The following is a 20,744-nucleotide window of genomic DNA, read 5'->3' as shown; positions in this document are numbered from 1 at the left end:
AGTTTCATCATACACTTATCTTGGGGTTATCTTCTCCGGACCTAGCTTCACTATGAGACCCACGATGCAGGCACGCTTGAGTAGAGGGTTTGCTTCATTGGCTAGACTAGAGAGGCAGTGCTTCCGCTCGCACTTTCAGGATCCACGCACCAAGGGGTTGCTTTTTGACTCCTTGGTTCGACCAGCGAAGATGTACGGCAGCCCTTGTTGGAGGCCAAACTTGTCGGATACAGAGTGGGCCTGTGTGGAGCGGCTATAGGTTCTCATGTTATCACAGATGATTCGTGGTAAGTCATCCGTTCCTCATCAGATCATTCAGGCTGAGTTTGGGTCACCCCCTTTACAGCTAGATGCTGCATTTCAGGTCATCACGTATCTGTACCGAGTTAATACCTCGAGGCGTAGCAGGCTACCATGGATAGCTCTATCCTCTTCTATGGCACTTGCAGCAGGAGGAGACCAGAGGTGCTGGTATGCACGTACACAGAGATGGTTTGAGCGATTGGGGCTCCACATGGCTTGTTTAGAGTCGGAGCCCGACCGATGGGTGTCACAGTAGACCTGGTCAGACACAGAGCTACGACCAAGAGACGTGCCAGGACCGCACCTCTAAGTGGCCGACAGCACTATTGCCGACTTCATGCCTCCATTGCCTCATCCATCCTGATATCTTGCTGCTGCCGATGATGATGATGATATTGATGACGATGCTGAGATTGATGTATAGTCGACCATCGACATGACCGTGTTGTACTTAGGACTTAGTACTGCCATTTTGCATTTTTGCATTTTGCATTGGTATGGACGCTCGTTTAGTAGCTCCACTACCACAGCTTGTTGTATCAGGATTTTCACAGTCTCATAGACCCATCAGTCTTCCGAAGACTTTAATAAACTTTCTTTCTTTTCTTTCTTTCTAAGCAAATGCACGCAAAGTTGAAAGAGTGCCTAAGGGTAAAGTGATAGACAGTTTCAAGATGGATGCATCGTGCCATACTGGGAGCACATGCAAAAAAAGCCAAAACATGGTCAAGGATAGTAAGTGGGCATAAATAAACAAAAAGTTGGGATTGAGGAGGAGATATCCAGCCCTTTGCATGCAAGAAGTGTTGGATACATGGAGCAATGGAAGGAAAGATGAAGTGAGACAACAAGCTGAAGGAACTGAAGTGTACTTGGAAATGGATCTTGAGAGAGTACAAGTGGTGGCCTATATAGGGCCCAGACCCAACGTAGGACTAAGTGCTCTAAGTGAACTAGGACTACATGTCCCAATAGGGTTCATTGTCCTACATGTCCCAATAGGGTTCATTGTCCTAGCTAGCCTACAAGGGCATGCTGGGGCTAAGTGGCAACTAATTGCCCTCCATGGTATGGCATAAGTGTTCTAGATGTATACATGGAAACTAAATTATGGTTGTACATGTTCATTTGTGATGGATATAGCAACCTATGATAGTGCAGTGAGATCAAAATCACTTGATGAAAGGTACCAGGTGTAAAGCTTGCCGAAAAGCTTCAAACTGGGGTTGTGGTAGAGTCTTGTCGAAAAGATCCACTAAGTTATCCTTGGTAGAAACATAGGACAGGTGTATTTATCTAGTTGATAGTCGCTTTTGAGCATAGCTCACGTACAACTCTCTCCCAGCTTCCAAATGATCAACACTATTATTCTTGCAAACACTTTTGAAATGTGGTTGGCCAAATTCCTAGAAGCACTTTCTGTAAGTGTCAAAGTGTCCCATATAACGTGGGAAAGAAGCTATGCGCATTGTGTGCTGCCTAGAAATTAGAACCTATTTAGAGAGCGTTCCAGCTCTAAGAGCCAGTGCACCTCAATATTCTTCGTACACACATGGAAGATTGGATTACGCGCGCAACAGCCATAGCACTCTGTTTGTCAGTGTAGATCAGGGTAGAAGGGGCATGGCTGACATCAACACTCTGCTGTAGCTGTGAAGGCTGCCCTGCACTCAGCTTCATAACTTGCGGAGCCTATCACACTCTGTTGTAGCTATGAAGGCTGCCCTGCACTCAGCTTCATAACTAAAATTAGCAACTATAGGGTGCTTCTTGCTAAACCAAGAAATGAATGAAAAGCCAATCATGAAACAGTTGCCAGAACGAGCCCAGTCAATATCTGTGGAAGCATGCATAACCAATGAAGGCTTATCATCATATAATAGTCCCAAATGCTGCGTGCTATTCAAGTATCGGAAGACATGTTTCACTCCCTGCCAACGTTGTGTATCGGGCTTGTGCATGAACCTGCTTAACTGAGACACTGCATATTGCATATCAGGCCTGGTGTGACGTAAATAGATAAGGCAGCCCTCAGCCTGTCGGTAAAGGGTGGAAAGAAAGAAAGAAAGAAATTTTATTAGTGTCTTCGGAAGATCGATGTGTCTATGAGATTGAAAGAAAACCTGATACAAATCACAGTAAGGGTGGAGCTACTGAAACGAGCATCATCACCCGTGCTGAATCCTAAGTCTGATCATACATAATCAAATACATCTGGATGTAACAATGAAAAGAAAAGGACTGGAGTGGAGCAGAATCCTCCGTATGTCATGTCCCCCTGGCTGGTGCATAGCTGGTGATGGGACGCTGGTGCTCGTCAAGGGGTGCCGTGTGTCTCGGTCTCTTGGACGAGGCTCGACGCAAGACCAGAGCCACCGTGACTCTCATGGGACGTATCCCGGGTCTAAACAATGACGGGAGGTCCCCCAGAGTGATCTGTGTGTCCCCTCGATGTCTCGTGTGTCGTGTTGCGATCGTCGGGTCGGGGTCTTTGTCACGTTGGCGGCTAGAGACTAGACGATCAATGTCACTTGATGGGAAGAACTCTGTGATCCTGCTCTGAGAGGTGTTTGATGATGTGGCCAAGCCCCGTCGCCTGAGTAAGTACTCTCTATGTCGGACTCCCTCGTGAATGAAGGCCGCAAGGCATCTCTGATCTGGGTAGGCGAGGAATCTGGAAAGGAGCCCGGAGCTGTCTCTGAAGAGGCAGTGGTAGCGACCTCGGATCTCGTAGTACACTGGGCACCTGAAAATAAAATGCTCCTCCGACTCAACCTCCTGATAGTCGCACAATATGCGTAAGCGATGCTCCCTAGGAATCCCCTCTGCTCTGCCGCTCTCTATGTAGAGGCGGTGTGATGATACCCGAAATTGTCCGATGGAGATCCGTAGTGAGTGAGGGATATGAAGCTCAGTGTACCCCGGTGGTGTGATGAATCCCTCCTCCGAAATGCGAAGACAGTAATCTCTGTAGAAACTCAGCTTCGCTGGAAGCTCCCTCGGCTCCAACCAGGTCCTAAAGGTGTGTAGCTGCAGGAGATCCTCTCGAATGACCTGGTTGGTATGTGGCCCAAGCGGGATGGTGGGTGGGAGTATCGGAGGGGCATCTAAACTGTATTGAAAAGGAGGTATCCTATCGATGTGGAACCCTAGTCTCACAAACTATCTGTGAGTCCGTGCATACCAGCATCGCTCGTCTCCCTCTGCTGCCAACCTCATGGAGGAATCGAGAGCCAACCATGGCAATCTCTGTCTCCCTGATGTGCAGTCGCCATATGATCTAACCCAGTGAGATATGTGATGGTCTGAAAGGTTGCATCTAGCTGGAGTGGAGAAGCACCAAACTCGGCCTGAATGATGTGATGTGGTACAAACGGTTTCTCCCGGATCATCCGTGAGAGCATGAGGATCTGCAAGCGCTCCACCCGTGTCCACTCTATCTTTGTTGACATGTCAGGCCCCGAAGAAGGGCTGCCATACATACCGGCTGGTCGGACCAAGGAGTCGAAGAGAAGAGCCTTGGTCTGAGGGTCCTGGAAGTGGGAGTGAAAGCACTGTCTCTCTAGCCGAGCCAGTGAGGCCTATCCCCTGCTCAGTCTGGCCTGCATCGCTGGTCTCATTGGAAGATCGGGCCGGAGAAGATGACCCCCAAGTAAGTGTATGAGGATACGATCTTTAAATTAAAAAAAAAAAAAAAACCGAAAAAACAGTGCTAATTATATTACTTCGAGAACAAGATACAAAAAGTCAGCTTGTAGCTGATGGGCTGCGTACACAAATCGGACACAGCCCTAAAAGGTAACACAATAAATCACTCTCTCACGTCGGGATAAGGCGAGTGTGAATGAACAGCCATCGGGGTGGTGAGTAGCACCACCGAAGGCCCTGCGAGGTCTGCTCGAAGAAGAGGCCCTGAGTGTTCCAAGCCCGAAGGAAGCGTCTCCGCTTCTCTTGACCGGACCGGGAATCTCCCTGAATCTGGTCCCACTGGCCTCTGAGGGTATGAATAATCTCGCACCAAATATCAGTCATGACCTGGGCAGTCGATAAGGAGGTGCCACCGAGGATCTGCGCGCAACGCGAGGTCCAAATGTGCCACCCTGCTATGCTGCTGATAATCTCCCAGACTGGCTGCCTCTCCTGAACTCCTGTATCCGCCTCTGCTAGGTGCTGCGGGATACCCTCGAGCAGCCCCCATGTACCCTGCGTGATAAGGAAAGTGGGGTCCTGCTGGCATGCCTCGAATAAGTGATGTAGACCAGGTGCGGTGCTGCACCAACAGAACGCGCCCCACGTGATCAAGCCTAGCTCTGGTGCTGCGCGAGTGAGAATCCCGAAAGTCCACCTCCACACTTCCTGGGCGCGAGTGCAGCTCCACAGGCAGTGCTTTGGTGACTCCTCAACCACACGGCAGATCTGACAGCGTCCGTCCTGGCCTATCTGTCTCAACCAGCTCCCCACCGGAAGACCTTTGTGGGCGAGAAGCCACAGGAAGTAGGAGATCTTCCGCGGCCGCCAGCTCTCCCACAAGGCTTTCCAGAAGGCCTGCAAAAAGAATCTGGAGATACCCTGTGCATACCAGCTAGGCCGCTGGGTGGGGGGGCGACTTTGCATCCTCCCAAGAACTCGCCTGCCCAAAGTCGTGCTGTAGGCGAAGGAGGAGGTCGGTCCCTGTCTTGTCACAACCTCTGGCCAGCTCCACTCTCCTGGGTCCCACTCAAGCTCTGACAAGGCCCGCCCCTCCCAGAGCCAGAGTCGCCAAAGCTGCAGCTGATCTTGCTCAATGCTAGGGTCGGTACGCCAGACCTTCCCCAAAAGGCCTACGATCCGAACCCTCTGCCATGGGAGTAGGGGGTCGATGAGTGCATCCTCTCTCCTGAGTCGTCCATCCCCCATAACCGCGAAGAAAGAAATAGAGGAGTCGACCATACGTCCTGCGACCACCAGTGGGATGCCGCGGGGGGTGAACTGTCCCAGCCAACGGTCGTCACCAGGCATGAGGATCTGAGGCTCCGGTGGAACCAACCAATCAGCTGGGATCGCGCCGTCGATCTCCGTGCGTCTCGCCTGGGCTCCACGAACACCTCCAGCGGCGTCTGCTAGATCAGCCGTCTCCAAATATGTGTACGTGTCCCTCCAAACTCGAAGGGACCGGGCTGGGCCCCTCATCCAACCATCCCACCTGATGTGTGATCTCTCCCCCAACTGAAGGCCCTCGGCATCTCTGACCTGATCGTTCCAAATGAGCGGCTGGCGATCAATCTCCTCCTGACAGCGGGGAGGGGACTGAATGAGACTGAGGCGGAGCCGCCTCCAAACCATGAGGAGGCTACGAACGAGTGGGGAACAGGGCTGAGTAAGTGGGGTGGAAGTGAAGATCCACCTGAGGGACGGGAGCCACTCTCCACCTCGTCGCGGGACACAAGAACCGACCCCCTGCTGAAGTAGCATCTTCCACGTCTGCCCCCCCGGGGTCAAACCGCGGATGACTAACTTGCCTAGCAAGGCCTGACTCTGCAGCTCTGGATCGATGACTCCCAGGCCTCCCTCAGCCTGCGGAAGAATAACTGTCTGCCAAGCAACCCTGGCTCTGGTATCTCTGAGGCCATCCTCCTCGGACCAAAGGAAGTTCCGAACTAGCCTCCTAAGCTGTGCCACACTGGATCTCGAGAAACACCAACAGGAAGCCACATACCAAGCCGTGGCAAGGAGGACTTGGTTGACTACCAAGGCACGACCTGCATGGAAAAGCTTAGCAGTACTCCAGAAAGCCAGCTTCCGTCAGATGGAATCTAGCACCGGGAGAAACTGCTGAGCTGGCATGATGTCCAGGCCGACCTGAAAACCCAAGTATCTAGCTGTCTGTCCCCGCGGGATCCACCTGAAACCCAAAAACCTCCCCCACTGAGAACGCGCCCCGGGGTCTGTGAGGAAACCAACTGATTTGTTCCAGTTGATTTTCGCACCAGCAGCCGAACAGAAGACCTCCAGGGCCAACCTCACCCTCTCCAGCATCTACTCGTCGTCCTGGACATACAGGGCTGTGTCATCCGCATACTCCGAGTCCAAGAGCTCCGTGTCCTCCCGGAGGGGGAGGCGAACACCCCTGATCCCTGTAGACCTCGCCCGGAGATAGTAAGTCATAGCCTCGGCGAAGAAGAGAAACAGGTAAGGGGCAAGGGGGCAGCCCTGACGCACTGATCTCTCCAAGCCAAAACGCTCTCCCAACCTGCCTCCAATGATGACTCTGCTAGAGGCTGTCCTGTACAAAGCTGAAATGCCCTGAATCCAACCTGCTGGGAAACCTAGCCGCTCCAGGGTCCCCTCCAGAAAGGACCAGTCCACCCGATCGTAGGCCTTCTCAAAGTCGAGAAGTAGGATGGCTAGGTGTGATCCGCTGTGCTGAGCCCACTCTGCCGCCTCTGAAAAGGTGAAGACATTGTCCAGAATACTGCGATCCTGAACAAAGCCTGTCTGAGTGTCGTGAATGATGTCTGGAAGTAGAGGCCGGACTCTGGCGTTGATCATCTTGGCTAGGATTTTGTAGGCAGTGGTAAGGAGAGTGATCGGGCGCCACTGACGGATCTCCTGTCTATCTCCTCCCTTCGGGATGAGGCAAATCAATCCCGAGGAGAGGCTCTCTGGCATATAACCGCTGCTGAAAATCCTCTGAAAAGCTGCTAAGAGGGGCTGATGGATCTGGTCCCAGAAGGAGGTGAAGAATGCCCGGGATAGCCCATCCTCACCTGGGCATCTCTGTCCATCGATGGCCATCAAGGCCTCCAGCATCTCATCCGTGGTAAACGGTGCCAACAGTGTCGCCTGCATGCTAGGCTGGACCAAGGAAGGAGTGTGTCTCCACACCTCCTCGCGGGCACGACGAGTGCGAGGAGCAAGTGGCTCCTGCTGAAAAAGGGTCCTATAAAAGTCGGTGGCCAGTCCCAAGACCTCTCCCGGATCCGTGACAATGTGTCCCGACGCTGTCCTGAGACTCCGAAGCTGATCACCTGCAGCTCTCTGGCCATGTGTCCTGAAGAACTCCCTGCACATCCGGTCACCCTTCCGAGCCCAGAAGGAGAGAGAGGCGTGATAGGAAAACTCTGAGCGACGCTGGAGTGTCTCCTCAAGAAGGGCTCTGGCTCGAAGGGCCTGGATCCGAAGCTCCTCCGAGCCCGGGGATGCCTGCTGGAGCCGCTGAATGGAGGCGAGGTCTCTCCGAAGGGCTCTCTCTCTACCCCACCACTCCTGTCGAACCTGTAGGGCTGCGAGCTGGCAGATCTGGCTGGACTCCTGCAACGCCTGCGCCACCAAATCAACCAAGTCCTCGCACTCGCCCCAGTCTCTGTCCCAAAGATCGCAAATACTGCTGCGCACGTCCTCCCTCGAGAAAATGGAATCGGGATTCCGGCATGAGCGGGGGGGAAGGGTCTGAGCTGCCAAATCTAATGATAAGAGCACCGGCGCATGGTCGGAGAGTGTCGTCCCTGGAACTATACCGGCCTGACCGCCTCTGCTGATGGCCCAATCACTAACATAGAATTTGTCCAGCCTCTCCAGGAGTCTGCCTCCTTCCCTGCGGAAACCCCACGAGAAGTCCAAGCTCCCGTGCCAACGCCGGAAGGACGGGTCTCGCCAACAGTCCCTTCCTCCTGTCGCAAAGATAAAAGAGTCCCAAGCGGACTGCTCTACCTGAGCCATACATGTAAACTCCGGTCCTCTGCCCTGCTGGTCCTCCAAGGTCTCCAAATTGTTGAAGTCACCTCCAACAATCCAGGAATCCATGTCTGGGAGAATCCCTGTAAGTGTCCTCCAGAAGGTGGCTCTACAACGGAGATCTGTGGGGGCATAAATGTTGAGGATTCCAACTCTGGAGCCCTCTAATTCCAGGCCTACCCAAAGGGCACGACCTGGAATCAACGTGCCATGATCGAAAACTCCCTGGGCTAGCTGCTCTCCCACGGAAGTACAGACACCACCACTCCTCCCCAGTGCGCCGATCGAGGGCTCCCAATAAGTGTGAGAGCGACCAGTGAGGATCTTCCCACATCTACGGGAGTGAGCCGCCGAAAGCTTGTGTTCCTGTAGCAGAAGTACATCCACACGTCCTATCACTGCTGGCTGAAGTTCCTGTCTCAGAATGAGCTTCCTGGGACCACGGGTGCTAGAAGAGTGAAACCCGTTCACATTCCAGGATACGAGGTGTAGGCTCATGGTGAGGACTGGGAGGCAGCGAACAACTGTCTGCTCGCGGTCGAGGTCGAAGAAGAAGCTGACACTTCGGAGGAGAGGCGCTGGCGCTTATGGGAAGGTTTGGAGGGGGAGGCGGGGTCGTCCTGCCCGTCCTTCAACACCTTCAGCAAAGGCGAGAGGCCTTTGGTACCATGAACAAAGGCTTTCTCGAGCCAGCTCGAGATCTCTGAGGTGGACATCCCGTAGAAAGCACGGAGTTTCTGAGGCGTCCAGGCTCTGACATCTTGGGGGAGGGGCCAAGACAGGGGGGGCCTGAGGATCACAATCAGTCTGAATCGTTTGGCGGCGCAACGCCACCGCAGGCGCACGTCACCCTCGGACCACTGAGTCTCGAGAAGCTGCCCACCGGACGGGCCTATCCAGGAACAAATCTGAGCATGCGTCTGCTCCCTGAGAGCCCAAACCGAGTCGTCTGTCCAGGTCTCGGAGCCGTCACTGAGGAACGTGAAAGCAAAACTAGGGCCATCCCTAGGGGCCAAGGTGGCTATCTTCCCATCCGCCCCTTTGCGGAGCAGGAAGATACTGATGTCGAGGCAAGCAGGGAAGGTCCCGAGGTCGGCCACGTCCAAGTAGTCCCAGGGGCCAGATCTGTAAAAGTCGTGGGGGAGCTCTCTCTCCTGAGGCTGAGGCCCATCAGAGTCTGCCACTGAGGGGCTAGCGGACGGAGAAGCCTGCACCGGAGGTGGTGGAGACTCCGGGTGTCCTATCAGCGGAGGGGGAGGGGGAGGGGGAGGAGGCTGGGGAAAAAGCAGCTCAGACTCCTCAGGGGCGGCTGGCGGTGGAGGAGGAGGAGGGGGAGCGGGAACTGCCCTCGGCTGGGGAACCGACGGAGCAGCTAGCTCTGCGGGAGAACTGAAAGAGGCGGGGGGGGGGAGGGATGGGGCTGCAACTGAAACTGGGGCTGAAAAGGAGGGGAAGAAGACTGAGGAGGACGCGGGGGCTGAAGCTGCGGGTCGGGAGGCAAGGGGTGCCGTTGGGGGACGGGCTGGGGCTGGAGGGGGCGAGGCTGGGGAGAGGGAGAAAGGGGGACCTGAGGCTGTGGAGGGCGGGCTACCGTCGAGGAAGATGCTCTCCCAAGTCCCTGGGGCGGCTGCCTATCGGGTCTCTGGGGTGCAGCTACAAGTGGGGTAACCTCTGCCTCCTTGCCTTTATCAGAAATCTTCTTGTTCTTTCCCTTTTTTCTTCTAACCTCAGTCCAGCCGCCAGCTAGCTCTGGTCCGGGCTCCGGCTGCCTCTGCTCCTCCTGGCGTGGCTGTCCGGAGGGGGGAGGAGAGGGCGGAGCGGGGGGAGGCGGGGAGGGCCGAGAAGAGCTGGCGAAACGTGGGCAGGCAGCCGCCAGGTGTCCAAAGCCGTGATACCTCAGACACTGTCCTGGCTGTCCGGTGACTACCATGCTCTGGGTGATGCTGCCGGCACCTGTCACTATCTCGATCACTGCCGGGAGAGTCGCAGGATCCGCCACAGCCACACGGACTCGGGGGGCTCCTGCCGTAGTCACCGCATCGGCAAAGGTATCGTGCATAACCCAGCCGAAGTGGGAACCAAGGTCCCTAACAATCGGCCGCAGCTCAGCAGCAAGACCAGGAAAAACCAGCGTCACTGGATGGCGAGGTATACGGAATCGGGCATCAAAATCTGCTGCGCTGAACCCACGGTACCACGGGACTATCATGATAATCTTTCCGTCCACTGACGTGGGGGAGCCAGCAATCAGGTTGCTCGCAGCTTTCGCACTGGAGAGTTTGAGCCAGAAGATGCCCCTTCCCATAAGGGCCACCTCCACAATATGGCCGTCCTCTAACATGAGAGTGGACTGGAGCCAGTCCCTGATGGCTGATCTGGAGGGGGAATGTCCAATGACTTTGCCGTAGACTGATGTAAGAGCAAAGTCATTGGCCATCTCCTGAACCCGAGATGACTGCTGCTCAGTCAGGATGACGCGGTAGGCATCTGGAGAGGGAGGGACCGTCTGGGCCTCCGGTTCTGGGCAGGGAGCCGCCATACCGCCAAGACAAACTGCGAGGCTTCCGATGAGGAAGAGGCTGTCACCCTAAAAACAGGGGGGGGTAGAAGCGGGAGGGTGGAGCCTGGGTGTGGCGGGAACAGAGGTGGCGCACGAGGTGGCAGACGGGGGGTGGGGAGGAATGGAGAGGCGGAGGGGGCGAGGTGGGGCGAGTGAACGGGGGGGGGGGTCGGGGGTGAAAAAAAAAAAAAAGGTGAGTGGACGGGCTGGCGGCGGGGGTGAGCGGAGAGGAGCGAGGGGGTGGCGGGCTGGGGTGGGGCGGTAGCGGGGCGGGATGGGGCGGTAGCGGCTAGGGCGGTAGGACGGTAGCGGGACGGGGGGTAGCGGGCTAGGGGGGTTAGCGGGGCGGTAAGACGGTAGCGGGACGGGGGGTAGCGGGGCGGACGTAGCGGGGCGGGGGGGTAGTGGGCTGGGGCGGAGGGGGGTAGCAGGGCGGGGGTGAGCGAAGGGGTAGTGAAGCGGGGTAGCGGGGCGGGATAGCGGGCGGAATGGCGGGGGTAGCGGGCGGGATAGCGAGGGTGAACGGAGGGGGTAGCGGGGCGGGATAGCGGAGGGGGTAGCGGGGGTGAGCGGAGGGGGTAGCGGGGGCGGGGGTGAGCGGAAGGAGTAACGGCGGAGGGGGAGGTAGAGGTACGGCGGGGGAGGAAGGGGAGCTCGCAGGAGCAGGAGCAGCTCACAGTCCCGTTGTCACAAGGCTAGCTAACTGCTTAAGTCTTAAAAGAGAAACATCAAACTTGCATCCCCAAGTAACTCACAGAAAAGTGTGAAAAGGTCGATTTCTACAATCTGAAAGAGAGACATTACAAAATGCACGTCTTCAAGTCAATTTGCTCAAGGTAAGTTTCTTGAGGATACGATCTCAACTGGTGACCCACCCAAAGTAAAAGTAAACTGCTTCCGTTGCATGTTTGCTTGAGAGGTGTTAAAGATCATGACCTTGGTCTTGCCAAGGTTGACCTCCAAATCATGGGATAAACAAAAAGCCTGCAGTGCATCCAGGTGTCGCTGGAGCCCCTCGGGTGTGGACGACAAGAGTGCCACGTCATCTGCATAAAGAAGAATCCTGATGATGATCCCGACAAGTGAGCAACCAGTCCCTCCGAACGTCCCCATGAAAGTCTCAAGCTCATCGATGTAGAGGCTAAACAGGGTAGGCGAAGTGGGATGTGTTTGGCGGGAAGTAGCATATTGCTATGAAAAGGTCACGGGTGTCTGTGCGTTGGATCTGGATCCACATGAATCGGGAGTGTGTGTCCTTCCTCTTAATGGAGATGGCTCCAGCGAGGGAAGACCTGTACAATATTGTGACCCCGCCTGATCCTCAGACTCCTCCTGTATCCCTCGTCTCATCTCTGAAGGCTGACTCCCATGTGTAGCCACTGACTATGGGTAGTGGACGCTCTGGGCTTTGGTGTGTCTCCGTGTAAAAGACTATGTCTCGTCTTGTATAAGACTCCAAGAAGTTCCCTGGGTCTGACCATAAGGTACCATTACATTTCCAAATGGTGCAGTCTAGGGTCTCGGAAACCTGAGTCTCATAGGCCCCGTCCCCCTAGGGGGTACGGGTGGGAGCCTGACGGGTGCCAGTCAACAACCTACCATCTCGGACCACGGCCCATTTCCCTCCTTGCGGGCAACATCCCGCTGCTGCACAAGAACTCGTCGCTCCTCAATCTGTAGTGGTGTCAAATCCTCGTCCATGGACAGGGTGGGATGCTCTCATAGAGAGGCTCAGCGTCGGAGTGTCGCTAGTCGAGCATGTGAATCTCTGAAGTGAATGACTAGGGGCTGCTTTCGGTTGAGATCTCTCCCAACACGCCATGCTCCCTGGTCGGGGACCCCCATGGTGGTGGTCACAAAGGTGATCGCCTCCTCCATGGGCATCATAGTGGTGCTGGTGTTGTCTCGCGTGATCCCTCGTATCCGGATGTTGAGGGCCTTTGAAGCCCTCTGCTGCTGCTCCTGTATGGCGGCTGAAATTTGCATTAATGGAAGCATCCTGGTTTTAACGACGGCTAGTCTTGCAGGAGTAGGAAACAAGTTGATTGTAAGGTGTAGTGGGTGGGGTTACCCCTGGCCACTAGCAAAACTACACACTTTCTAGCACGAGGGCAATCTTCTGCTCTACTCGCAAGGTATTCAGAAGAAGCCAAGAGCTGGCTCCCTAGTCCATGATCTCTTGAACCCCCTTAGCCACTGTGAGAAGTTGGCTGATGTGGTCCAATTGATCCTTGTTCAAGATGCTTGGTAGTCCACTGCGAGGGCACCTTGGACTTCCTCTAGCCTTTTTGCCATGCCTTCAAAAGAAAGGGCCATATTGTATGTTGTCTATAAGTCTAGAATCTCCTCCTCTTAATGGATCGATAAGCGCATCCTAGAAAGGCCAATTGTCTATTGGGTGCTCAGAAAGTAACCCAGAGTCTTTGCCGCCAAGAGAAAAAGAAACGGAACTAGATGGCAACCTTGCAGCACAGAGTGGGACTTGGGAGGGAGAAGGTCTCCCTTGTGTGGTCCTCAATGAGCATTTGACTGGCACTTTGTGTTATAGGGCTGCAACTCTCCGAGAAGCCCACCCTTCTCATGGTGCCCTTCAAAAAAAGTTACTCAGCCTGTTATAAGCTTTCTCAAAATGGCTGCGATAGGCTGAGACTACTCCTCCGAGGTGAAGATGTTGTCCAGGATGCTGTGCTCCTATACAAAACCTGTCCGAGTGTCGTGGATGAAGTTAGCAAGATGGAAATGCAACCACAAGCTTAAGACCTTAGCTAAGATATTGTAATGGTATCCAGAAGGGTGATCAGGCGCCAGTGCAGGATATCAGAACGATCTCTCCCTTTCAGGATTGAAACCTTAGGCGCCAGTGCAGGATATCAGAACGATCTCTCCCTTTCAGGATTGAAACCTTTCTCGAACCAAAATACAGCTCCAATATTGAATTTGCAGCAGCAGATTTGAGTACTTAGAACTTCAAAAACGAATTTGGAGATTGGCTGGAACTCAATTCAGCAATCCAAACTCAATGATGGAACTGGAACATGAATTACAATAGAGGGAGAGGGGGGGAGAGAGAACATGACGCCCCACTAGGGCCCAGAAATAAGGGACGGAACCCCCCAAAGGTCTTTATTGCAATAGAAAACCCTTTACAACTGGGTCACGATGGAGCATGAAGCTGATACAATTTGGATTCTTCTTATAATTGGGAGTGTAGAGGCCCTTAGTTTATAGACTAGGCCAGCGACCTAGAAAGCATGTTCTTTCTAAAACATGGGCCTACTTTTCTTGGCAAAAATAGGCGTTTTTCTCTAGAAAGCAATAGCTTTCTTCCCAAAAAGGCCATTTCTTTGCTTTCAGCCATGTGGGCCCTCTTTTTTGCTGCTCGCCCCCCTTGCCACGTGCTTTCTTCCCAAAATTGGGCACTCCATATCTGCTTTTCTCTTGTGGGAGCCGCTTTTTTGTGCTTTTTATTAGCTAACCCATTAAAGGTTAGCTAATGCATGCATTCTAGTTCTCTGGACTAATCCTAGTCCTTTGTGGGCGTCCCCACAATGTTATTTAACCAATGCAACACAAAGGAAAATAAAACTTGTTCTAGTTAATCGGATTCAATTTTCTTTGACCGAAGTCAATCTTAAAGATTTTCTTGGGAGAAGTACCATCTCCTCGACTTCTAATGAGTTGTTCTCAACTGAAAAGGTTGTTTTGGATACTGTGAGGAAAACTCCTCGTCCACCTACTTGGCATGTAGTGCCAAGTAATGCCTTTCTTTTCCTTGTGGAGTTGACTTCTTCTTCTTTGGCTTAAACAAGAACTGCCTCTTGCAATTACGCTGGTAGTGGAAACCCATCAGTGCTTCCAAAAGATACTCTACTTCTGCCTTAAACATCTTCCCTACGGAATGATTCTAGAATAAAACTGGATGTCTCTTCAATGGATGCTGTGTTTCCCCCTCGACTTCTTTAGCTGAAAGTCCTTCTTTCTACTTGTCCATGTCAACTGTATGAACGATCGTAGAAACTCCAAATTCATCTCCAATTATCAAGTCCCAAAAAAAGGGAGCCATAAATTGCAGAACACTTGCCCTTAACTTTCTAATTCATGAATAGCGTCTTTCTTGAACAAAGTCAGGAAAACAATCCATGTTTCTTCTTGCATTGCCATACAAGGGTTAGGTCTTCAAATAACATAAAATTTCATTGAAGAGATACTTAGCCTTAGATGTTGATGACATCGTCTTTGGTGGTCTTTCCAAATCTTCTTTAGCATCTTTATAAAACGTTTTCTCATATTAGATCTTAAAAAACAGCTTGCTTTCCAAACTGGAGTCTTAGCCTCGAGATAAACTTTTCAAACCATGCTTGAACTGTAAATATTTTTTGCTCCCGAAACAATTAGGATGACAATATGCTTCCCTTCTTGTACTAATATAGAAGGACTATCAAAAGAAATTAATCATTAATAAGCATAAATATACTTTGCCTTTTGATATTCTTTCCCAATACTTTGCCGTGGCAGATTCCTTAAACTTGTTTTAACCCTCACAGAGATTCCATGAGTCGCACCATGCTTTAACTTTCTGGAATGTGGGAGAGCTCTGGTATAAAAGAGATTTTTGCCGACTATCATAAGGGAACTCTGACATAATATCATCCTGTTGTTCTATATTCATATCTGAAATCCGACTTGCCTGATCTCTAGGCTGCAAGATTACTGGTGGAGGATAAGGTCCCAACAACCACCCAGTTGGCTTTTTAAAAGAAAAACCATCTGTAGTGGCAACAGCTTCTATAAGAAATACCTCGAATTCCTCAAAATTCTGAATATACATATATATGTCAACTAAGAAGCAGCTTACGATTCACTAACTCTCCAAAGATCTGCTGCTGTCTAGATCAAATAAAATATGCAGCAGAATAGAGCCGAATTTATTCGTTGGGTCTTTGGCAAGGATTCGTTATTCTGATTGCCTCTGACAATTCACAATTTCCCAAATTGTGAGTATACAGCCCAAATCAGGATCTGAGCAGAACTGAATCTGGATATCGCTGGTCACAATTCATAGACAGAAACATTGAATCTTGATCTGAAAGTAGCCTGCCCAGATCACAAACTGAGGTAGCAACAAACTTTGAATTGAGATCAACACTCTCTCTTGCTAAACTTTGTCAAACAACAAGCAAAACTGAATTCAAATCGTCAAGATTTGCAGCCGGAAATATCGCTGTTTGGAGTGGAGAACAGATCTGAATTCTTCATTCCTAGATTTGCCAATAATAAGAGCTGCTTGCAGGTTGGAATCTGTTTGCTTCTATAGCTGAATTCAAGAACTGAAAGGAGCTGATGGGGCTGAGCTTTACCTGGAATTGCAATCAAGTTGGGAGTTCCTTGCCTGGATCTTCAGCGTTGAATTGGCAATCTTAATGGGATGAGCAGACTCGGCTGAATTTGCAATTGGATTAGAAACTCTTTGTCTGAATTCTTGGCATTGAATCCTTTCTTCTTGCCGGGTATAAGCTATATTCTCCAAGTTATAGCTGTCCTCTACAGATAGTAGTTCTTATGGAATCTGTTTATGGTATTTCTTTTAAAAAGCCAGATGGGTGGTTGGGACCTTATCCCCCACTTGTAACCTTGCAGCCTGGAGATAAGGCAAGTCAAATTTCTGATATGAATATGGAGCAACAGGATGATATTACGTCAGAGATTCATTCTGATAGTCTCTTTTATACTAGAACTCTTCCACATACCAGAAGTTATGTCATGGCTCGACTCATGTATCTCGATGAGGGTTGAACCAATTTTGGGGAATCTGGACCGGCAAAGCTTTGGGAAAGTTGACTCCGGTTAACTAGAACAAGTTTTATTTTCCTTTGCGTTGCATTGGTTAAATTACACTGTGGGGATGTCCACAAGGGACTAGGATTAGTCCAGAGAATTAGAATGCATGCATCAGCTAACCTTTACTGGGTTAAGTGTGGTGGATATTGTGGCAGGACCTTGGAGAGTGCGAAAAGGCCCTCATTTTAAGGGAAAAAGCACAAAAAGCAGGTCCCACAAGAGAGAAGTAGATAGGGAGGGCCCAATTTGGGCTCCTCTTTGCTTGTCCTTCTTGAACTCCAGATTGTATAAGTTTCCTTGATCAATCCGTGAGTCTACCTCTGGGAGACTGCAAAGCGGGCCTTTGTTGTCGACAGGCTAGTTTGTAAATGCTCTAGATCCCAATATTGGACTTGCCCATCCTCAAGCCAATCCCGTCTGCCGGTCCTCCTATCAGCTTTACCCTAGTCATCAACATCTGTGGACATGGTCTTTGAAATTGAGATGCACCCCCCCCCGCTCTTGCCTACTGCTGGGGCCCAAATCTTTGGTAAATTGATTTTTGAGGCTAAAAACATACACTTCTAAATCATAAGAACATCAACCGCACGACCCACCATAGCCCGCTGTAGCTGTTGACGAAGAATATGTTGTTGTAGTTGTTGACGTGCCCGGTCATGTAGGCTGAGGACGTTGCAATGCATGTGGGGGAGGGGGCAGGGCAACGGGCAAACAAGGCGCTCCTATGCATGGAAGCCTCCGTGACAATCGTGGACTTTTGCGACTTTGGTGGGGTTATGCTCAATAGTATTATGTGTTGCATTGTATGTGGGCCTATAGTGCCTTGGTTGATGGCATGAACGTTTTCTGCAATTAATGGCTCTCTTGCCTACCTTCTGGGCCATCGTAATCCAAGCCCCCTCAAAAGGCTCCACCCAGGACGTTTGGGACTTTTGTTGCTATTTTGCTGGCCGCTAGGGGCGGCGGTTCCGTCAACTCTTCATGCTGCTAGCTTTGGTGAGGTTGCGTGTGGGTGGGGGCTTGACCTACCTGTTGAAGGCATCCCTTGCTAGGTGTCCCATTTGCTTGCAATGTAGGCCTTGACCCAAGAGGCTGAAAACCTCAATCTGCTACCAAAGATTTCTCATATCTAGTGTCTCCTTTGGCAGGGTCTCTAGGCACTCTATGATCACTTTTGAGTCTGAGGACCCTCTCATCTGCTAGAAACGTGGTTGCTATGGTAGGCAGAGACTCCAACGTTGTGCCAAATCAACCTTTGATGGAGAACAAGATGAACTGATAGTCCTTCAGGAGACTTGAGAGATTAAGCGTCACTGGGAACCACTCGTCCATATCTGCAGTTGTGAACCCGTGATACGTGGTATGAAGAACATTAGGTGCAAGGCCGAGGAAAATGGGCTTTGCTCCACCAAGGCGTAGGTGGCACATATGGAGAAGAAAGACTCCTCTCTCGTAGAGGGTGACCTCTTGAATGTGGTCTCTCTAGGTAGTAGGGCCAAGGTCGCTTGGATCCAATCACGAACCTGGCTCCGTGAGGAACGATATGTCCCAACAATGCTTTGTCTAGGGGGGACTAAGGGCAATCTTCACTGGTTGTTGTCCTCCTCTTGGGAAATGGTAATCCGAACAACTATGGGAGTCGAGGGAGCTGCTATGAGAGCCCGTTTAGCTAGATCAAAAGAGCGGTTGCCATCAGGATTTGGTCCCTAGAATCGGCTTCTTCTAATAGTGGAAGGAAGGAATAGGCGGCAAGGGGTGGAAGAAGGGGGAAGGGATGGAAAAGGGAAAAACCGAGGGCAGGGGGGGGGGGGTTGCAAAACACGGCCAAGGAGGTAAAAAAGGTTCTTTAAAGCAACAGCGGCCCCCAAAGAACAGCCCAAACCAGACGGCTAGAGCAGTAAACATTTTGAAAAAGTCCACTACTACGGGCAAGCCCAGCGGTGTACAGGGAGCAGCTGTGTCCACAAGGAGCTCCTCGAAGAGCTGCTGGCAGGCCGGGGAGGAGAAAGACCCCATGATCAGGCTGAATAGTAACCAAGATTGAGGGGGCTGCTGCACCTGTGCACGGCCACAAGAGGCCCATGAAGACAGTGCAGCAGCAAAAAGGGGAGGGGGAAAAGGCGCAGTGCGCACACTCCACAGTAGCAAGGCTGGAGAGGCAAAGGAAGAAGGTGATGGTTTTGGGCGGGGGGGGGGGGGGGGGGGGAGCAGAAGGGAGAAGGGGCAGGCAGAAGACAGGGTGGGAGGCGGAGAAGACAGTAGAGGGTGAGCGGATGGGATGGCGAGGGGAGGCACAGCTGAGACAGGGCTGAGGAGCTGAGGTTGAGGGGGGTGGGGGCAGCGCAGGTGGAGGCAGGAGGGTTTGCTGGGGCTAGCATAAGATTGAGCCGGGAGAGCTTCTATCTCCACTTTGAGGCTGCTACTTGCATGCCTAAACGTAAACCAAAGAGTGAGAATCCGGTTCAAGGTGTTGCATCTTTAGAGGAATAAGAGATTTGGATCATTACGTATGGATAATAAAGTCCTCGGTCAAATGCTTTGTGTATTTTGTTTCCTTTATGGGTTTGCTATTTGGTAATATCAAATGTGGTGTTCTGTTTTTCAGGGGTATATCAGAGATGAACCCTTTGACCCTGGACATTGGTTTGCTCCTGGAATGCTCTGTCGTAAACACGTTCCATGCAAATGCAACCTTAATAATATCATAAATGTTGAAGATACAGAGAAGAATGAAGAGTACAAAATGGATACAGTGTTTAGGATTGGAAAGAGTTGTAACAAAGGCCATCGGTGGATATGCTCTAAAACTATTGCTGATACAGTTGAGGCTTTAATTGGTGCCTTTTTGGCGGGCGGAACAGGGCCAGCATTGGATTTTATGAAATGGATAGGCATGGAAATTGAATTTGATATGTCTTTGGTGAAAGCTGCTATGGAGCGATCCACTATTCATCCAAGTACATTACAAGGATTTAACATTGGTGGCCTAGAGACACAGCTTGACTATGTATTTGGGAACAAATCACTTCTTATTGAGGCTGTTACACATGCCTCTCAACAAGATCCTCTTGGAGGCTGCTGCTATCAGGTAAGGCTCTTGTTTTGTGTTCTACGTTTTCTTGCCTCAACATGATATCTGATCTCATTGATATGCCAGTTCCTCAAAACTTACCATGAATCAGTTTTGTGGCTGTCAAAGGGAACAAAGTCAAACCTTCTGTGAGTTTTCTGCAGATACCATGAATCAGTGAAATTAGTACTAGCTTACTGGTACTCAATGCATAATGCCTCCACTTCTTCAATGCATGAATGAAAACAAAAAGCTCGTGTTCATGCGTAACCTGTCCATCCCAATCTATCTTCCTAAACGAGGCACGGCTCCTATGTATAGACTTACCCAAGGGTGTCCTTATGTTAAGTCACCTGTACACTAGGTATACTAACTGAGCCCTTTTAAAGGGTCCAAGGCTTGGACTTAACCCCATCATTAATGCTGACTCCTTGGGGTCATAACATTTTTCCCACGACAAAGCAACCTATAGTTGAAAGTTTCGGGTGGAGGAAATCAGGAAACTGTCGCTGCACAGATGCAACATTTTCCTAGGAGTTGTCATCACTAGATCTGTCCTTCCATTTGATAAGAATTTCAGGGACCACCCTATTTCTGAGAGGTCTTTCTCTATAATCGAGAACTACTTCTGATTCAAGAGGAATATAAATCGACAGATCAAGCTCCTCTGCTGAAACTAAGTTGTCAGCCTCGCCTAATTCCTCTTTACATCAGGTGGTAATCCGAATTCATAAGCTGCGCTATTGGCTATGTGGATGACCTTGAAACGTGCACAATAAAGAGCTAAATGCTTATAAACTTCACCAGTTCATAATGCTCCAGAATCTTTTGGAATTTTAAGGCCCCTTGCAAAAACTCGAGGGTGAGTGCCTCTGATGATCATTTCTTTCCTCTCGTAACGATATCAGACTATTTATGGCTGAATGTCATGTTTTAGATCATGTGTGTCTTTCATATGCTTCTATACATGTCATGTGAAAATTTCCCTCCCCTTCGTCCATTTTTTAAAACTTTCTTAAGAAGACTAGGAGTGCGCAGTGTTTTCTGTCTTCTTTATCTAAACAAAGAGGATATTTGTAAATGCTTCTATATTAGACACAAGAGGACCAGTTGACCTAGATGAAATTGTTTTTTTCCAGCAACGAATGGTACTCTAGGTAGAAGATAAACTTGAGGTGGTTCAAGTGCTAAATGCCATGTTTTGATGGAAGGTCTGTTCTAGGCAGAGTACTAAATATGATTAAAATATGTGTTTCCATT

The 20,744-nt window shown here is 50.9% G+C and overlaps 1 protein-coding gene across 1 annotated transcript in view; it reads left to right on the top strand.

The window, feature by feature from the left end:
• Positions 1-20,744, top strand: part of LOC147901497 (endoribonuclease Dicer homolog 3a-like) — a 111,001-nt gene that overhangs the window by 64,254 nt on the left and 26,003 nt on the right. The window contains exon 20 of the mRNA XM_087374529.1: positions 19,020-19,502. Coding sequence (XP_087230655.1) covers positions 19,020-19,502 — 483 coding nt within the window. The remainder of the gene's footprint in view (positions 1-19,019; positions 19,503-20,744) is intronic.

This window comes from Dipteris shenzhenensis, chromosome 5 (assembly GCF_047967505.1).
Source record: "Dipteris shenzhenensis isolate YYH24624 ecotype China chromosome 5, Dip_SZ_1.0, whole genome shotgun sequence".
Lineage (NCBI taxonomy): Eukaryota > Viridiplantae > Streptophyta > Polypodiopsida > Gleicheniales > Dipteridaceae > Dipteris > Dipteris shenzhenensis.
This window is presented reverse-complemented; position numbering and strand designations above follow the sequence as displayed.